Raw genomic sequence first — 5650 nt, forward strand, 5'->3', positions numbered from 1 at the left:
TCTGGAGTCTCCAAGTTAAAATAACAGCTCCCATAGGGCCCATTAATCATTACTTACTAGACAACTACTCAGTAAAAACTGCTGAACATGAAGTCAGGTTGCTATAATTCACTTCAGTGTTTTTATGAATAAAACCAAACCACAGTTACAGTGCAGATGTCCGGTGACGCACACGGTGTCCAGCTGCTGACGACAAAACTTCTCTTCTTGTGTACTCGTGACACGGACAGAGTAATCTCACTACTGTAATGGCGTTACTAAGCAACACAGCTCACACTGCTATATAGGAGCGCACGCGGGGCGGACAGGAGGGAAGTTGGTGCAGAGGCAGAGCGCGCGGACAGCTCCGGATCCAGTGGCGGGAGTTGAGCATCCTGACGCACGCACGCGCTATGGACTAAACTGTTGAGCTGTGAGGAGAGAAGCAGCGCGCGCACAGAACACCTCCAGCTCGTGCCGCTAACGCACTTGGTTTACTTTCTGCTTTTTCTAGTTTCTGTTGTCGACGCTCGTTTTGCGACTAAAAGCCAGTTTGAGCGAATTTCAGCGCGTCAAAAAGCCGCTCCGCACCATGAAGTTCCAGCTTTTACCTGTTTTAATGGCTTTTTTCGCCGTCGCCCAAGTTTTTTGCGACGACAACGAGCCAAAAGGAGACGCTGACTACTGGGCGAGCAATAATCAGATTCAGGTAGCTCCTGTACATGTTTGTTTTGAGAGAGGAAGTATTCATAAATGTCACTTATTTCTGAAACTGTTATGAGGTTAAAGCAAAGAGGGGGGAGGAATTGTTCCTTCAGTTTTACATGAAACTAGGAGAATTGTTTATCCATTGTTTAAGTTTGTTTAACCCAAATATAATAAGGGAAGTCAGCGTGGTTAAACTGAATTTTGGTCGGAATTTAGTGAAATAAATTAAATCGTATTATAGAATTATAGAATGGGCTATTTACAACAAAAACCTACCCATGTACAATAACTGTAATGGAGTTCTGCAGATTTAGTCAATAAGATAAAATGTAGGTTTTAATTTCACATTGTTTTCAAGATGTAATTTTTTTCTCATTCTTCTCACACCCTCCATTAGCCATAATTTGGTTTAGAACATGACTCATTTGTTCTAATTAATTTAAGAGTGGACTGCTAACGGTGCACAATCACTGCAATGACTTGATCCAGTTCCTTGACTGTAAAAAAAGCAAAAAACAAAAACGGTCCACTCTTCTAATTATCAGGGTCAAGGTTCCAGGACTGTGGGCTTTTTGTAAAACTTGAAAAAAAATCTACCAGTTTGAGATGATTCCATCTGTTCCCAGTACAGTTTCTCATGTTTCATTAATTTTTCCAAATCGGCATCTTGAGATGCACAGAATGCAGTAAATGAATGCTGAGAAAAAGTCCTAGAACAAGCTGATCTGAAAGCATCTCACCGCACTTAGAGAAAATAAGATGTTCAGGCTCAGTAACACTCAGCATGAAGATGGATATTGTTGCAGAGCAGCCAGCCAATAGGAAATTAAATAAAGCCTTAAGTGCACAGCACACTGCATAGGAGCTGAAGCCCAAAGCTGCTCCATTGACATGAAACGCACGTCCAGTTTTTGACATTGCGAGTTGGAGATGTGCCAAGCTGCTCCTCCAGTAGCCTAAACTGTAGGCTGGGGCCATTCTGCAGATGAATGAGCCGACAATAAATCATTACAACTTAGTGTGCGAGACATTAGTGGCCTGAGGTTCACATCTCAGACTAATGCATACTGTAGAAATATATCCTGAGATGGAAATAGAAACACTTAGTGAAACTTTCAAATTGAAGCCATGTATGAATTATTACTCAGTGCAGGTGGGTAGATGAGGTTTTTGATAAGATTTTTTTAAGATACGTGCACTGGTTTGAGCAGATTTTGATCTTTTTCTTCTGTTATTATCAGGACAGCAAGTAGCAATATAAATATATAACAGGTACAGTTTTGTATTTCTGACAAGAGAAAATTTATAGAGATTTATAAAGCAGCTCCATCATTTTGGTAGAAAGTGACAACAGATACTGGGATTACACCGTTAAACATGTTGCCAGCCTGGGTCTCCAAACCCCCTCCTGGTGTCTCTGTGAACATTTATTGAGATTTTCCCCCTCAGGATGGCTGGCTTCCCAACGACCCATTCAGAGAAATCCTCCTGAGGATGACGAGAAAGCCGCGACCGCATCAGTTCATTGGTCTGATGGGAAAGCGCTCTATGGGTAAGAGCTCCTTCTCAATACTTTACAGGTTTTTTTTTCTTCTGTGGACTTTGTGTCCTAACGATCACCTTGATTTTGTCTTCTTACAGCAAATGCACAGATCACCCGCAAAAGTAAGTACATTAATCATGTCAATTGTTTGCTAATTTTCCTTTTAATGCCCTAAAACTCCATAAAACTCCATTTCCCCGTAGCTATCGGTGTCCATGCATCATGCATGTCAATCAAACCTGGATAAAATCATTTGAATTTAATGGAACATAAAGAGAACTAATGATACACGATAGTAAGTGTCTCGGCTCCGTTCAGCGGGAGACAGTTGTCCTCATATCTCATTTTAAATGATCTGGTCTTCATCTTTCATCAGTGCCCCAGCGGTCTCTGGATTTACACGTTTGTAGGTGTTCTGATAAACTGAAGCCTCTTCAGCAGTTTCAGAAATTCTGTCTGTGCATAGCCGCAGCCAGGGTTTTACGATTCTGAGGCCAAAAAGACCATCTCTAAAGTGGTTTTCCTTTACTGTCAGTAATTCAGTCATATTTTCTAGAAATATTGTTACCCAGTCCTCTCCACATGTTATCTCTTTCTCTGGCTTAAAAGGACAAAAATTCAATCAAGCACCTTAAAACATACTGGAACTGGCCTGTAGAAATACACTCTGTGTAATTTATAAGAACTGTAGAATGTAAACTCCTCCAAAGTTGCCAAAACCTCAAAAATTTCCTAAAAAAATATGGCATCACTGAACTCAGTAATCTCAATTAACTTCAGATATACCATTTACAGATCCACTGACTTATTTCAGCTTTGTTACAAAATAGTTGTATAACAGTAAATGCATAAGCAGAGCCGTATTTATGAAGATCAAGTAAAGTTGTCGGTTTTCATTAGAATTTTGACAGTCAGTAAATGCATTAAAAAATAAGAATGGATCCAGCAGGTGTTGTGTGAGGTGTGTGCATTCCTCTCCGAACACTGGATGACTCTGGATGCTCTACTGTCTGTAGAGCGTCCAGATGGTCTGGACGCTCTACAGACCATCACCTCACCCCCACTGAAAGTGGACTAGATCAGCCATTTGGGAGTTTAGATCCAGATGCTCTGTTCCAAAAAGATAGCAGCAGAAAAAAAGATAAATCCTCTCATATTTCGCCCCCAAGTCTAACTAATTGAGCAAAATCTTTATGTCATTGGTTAAAAAGGAATGGGGACAGAGGAAGCAAACAATTTTGCAGGGTTTAATTAATTGACAGCCACCACAGATTACTGCATGTCAGTTTTTTTCTGTTCTTTTGAACATTAATTTGTCAGTAAGGGAGGTGGTCCAGAGCAGACGTCTGTGTGTGACAAAAAGGGTAGAGATAAAGAGCACAGAGGCAAAAGAAATGAGGAGGAGGGGATTTTCCCTTTTTCTCTTTTTATTTAGTCTACATTAGTCACCCACTCAGTGATGCAACACAGTGCAGCATAAGTAAGTATATGTCTAATTTATTCAACTCATGCAGGCATGGCTATAAGTCACTCATCATTAGCGAGAGGGAGAGTGCTGGGATCAATGCCCCAAGGACATGTGAGAGTTAAATTGGATTGTTTACGCTTGTGATGGATAGAAGGAGCGACACATTTCATCCTTCACTTGCATTAAGGATGCCTTCTAAACTTAGAATACTAGAGAGGGTAAAAAAAAAAAAGAGAGACATAACAGTGCTCAGTTATTTCTGCACTGCTGACCGACAAGGACATTGTTTACAGTTAACTCATCAGTGTAATGCAAATATTGATGTTTGTGTAATGTAAGATTTTCCCTCAGGGCTTTCTGTAGTTTATAACACCCCAATCTAATACACCCCCACTCCACCCCCCAACCTCCTTCCTCGTGATCATATTAGAGTCCATTACTGTGATTGACAGGGACCCCAGTCAGTCTGTGATGCAGTTGTCCGTCACATTTACCTCCCTGCCATCCTGACATGTCCCAGTGTCTGACTGGAGCTCAGTTTGGGTCCCAGTCCACATGTTACAAACAGGAAGACCACTGAACACATTAAGTTCATATCCATGTATCATATCTGGAACTATGTGGAAATCTAAAGAGGAGTTTACATCCTAGAATTACACACAAATGACACTTATACAAATCACTGACTCTTAACCTGGGGAACACCTCCCACCTAAGTTCATGAAATGTTAGACAGCATGACAAACATTTGAGATTTATGGTTTCTGACTTTCTTACTGTTTTCATGTGATTTACTTCACTTCAAGCCTCAAAGAATAAGTGTAAGAAAGAATAACCACTTGTAAGCAGGGTCATTAAGCAAACGAGAGTTTTTACGGGGTCACAAACCAAAAATGTCAAAAGTACTGGACTAAATGTCCTGAAATGTACGTGAAACAGCATGTGAACTGATGATGGAGATTTGTATATTTAAAATTCTGGGTAGAACTCCTGTTACAGTTAGCTAAATTATACTTTAAGCTGTTTGTTGAACAGTCTCTGATGTAAATGTGTTTACTTTGAAGGACATAAAGTCAACTCTTTTGTTGGACTGATGGGAAAAAGGAGCCAAGAGGAGCCAGGTCAGTTTATTTCAAGAAAACACTGCTCATGTTTTAAGTTGCCAATTTTGACATTATTTTCCAGATAGTGAATGTGTTGCAAAGTTAACCATGTTTCTCCCTCCGCAGAGTCTTACGAGTGGAGCACAATACAGACGTACGACAAGCGCCGCTAAACAGTCCAATCACCTGCCTGCTTCTCATCTAACCATTCCACACCTGTGGGAGGGGTACCTGACGCTGGTTTTGTTTTCTCCAAACTGTGTATAGTTGTTAGTTGAATAAAATGATTGTTTCCACATTGTAGTGACGTAGCAGTGCTGTACCTGTGCCAGTTTCATTTGTCCCAGCAGAAGGTAGACCGGGACCAGAGGAGAGGGAAACGGTGTCATTCTCAATGTTAAACGGTTTCTGTGAGCGTTCTCCACCACCTGCCATGCCGCAAAGACTAAATGTTGTTGTGGACCATCAAAGCAAGGCTATACTCCTGGGTATGCTGAAAATTGCACTGCCAAAGTCACTGCATAGTGCCTCATAACTGTTTAATTGCAACTGATTGTTCTATAAATACAACACACTGGGAAAGGTTCTCATTTTGGCTTTCAAATGACTTTTAGAAAAGCTGTCATGTTGTCCACCTGCACATGTGGTGTGATATGACAGGATACCTGTGTGTTATAGTAATCTGACAAATATTAAAATTATTTTCTTTACTGGTTGAACCTCAGCTTCAAAGTCGTGAATTCCTTGTGATGTGAAGTGAGAAAAAAAAGCACCTGTTCAGGGTGTGTGGAGAGCGGACTCTGGTGTTAAATGGAGGTACTGCACGGAGCACAAATGCAACACAAAACG

The 5650-nt window shown here is 40.8% G+C and overlaps 1 protein-coding gene across 2 annotated transcripts; it reads left to right on the plus strand.

Annotated features, from left to right (window-relative positions):
- Positions 1 to 290: 290 nt before the first annotated feature.
- Positions 291 to 5520, plus strand: tac1 (tachykinin precursor 1). Of its 2 annotated transcripts, XM_023274334.3 has the most exons (5): positions 296 to 688; positions 2137 to 2239; positions 2329 to 2352; positions 4763 to 4819; positions 4928 to 5520. In XM_023274334.3, exons 1-5 carry the CDS (start codon positions 572 to 574, stop codon positions 4972 to 4974), a joined length of 348 nt encoding a protein of 115 aa, XP_023130102.1. In that variant the 5' UTR covers positions 296 to 571; the 3' UTR covers positions 4975 to 5520. The 2 variants fall into 2 exon arrangements, with proteins under 2 accessions (XP_054873860.1, XP_023130102.1); XM_055017885.1 differs by having other exon boundaries at positions 291 to 688; positions 4763 to 5520.
- Positions 5521 to 5650: the final 130 nt, after the last annotated feature.

Source organism: Amphiprion ocellaris, chromosome 15 (assembly GCF_022539595.1).
Source record: "Amphiprion ocellaris isolate individual 3 ecotype Okinawa chromosome 15, ASM2253959v1, whole genome shotgun sequence".
Taxonomy (NCBI): Eukaryota; Metazoa; Chordata; class Actinopteri; family Pomacentridae; genus Amphiprion; species Amphiprion ocellaris.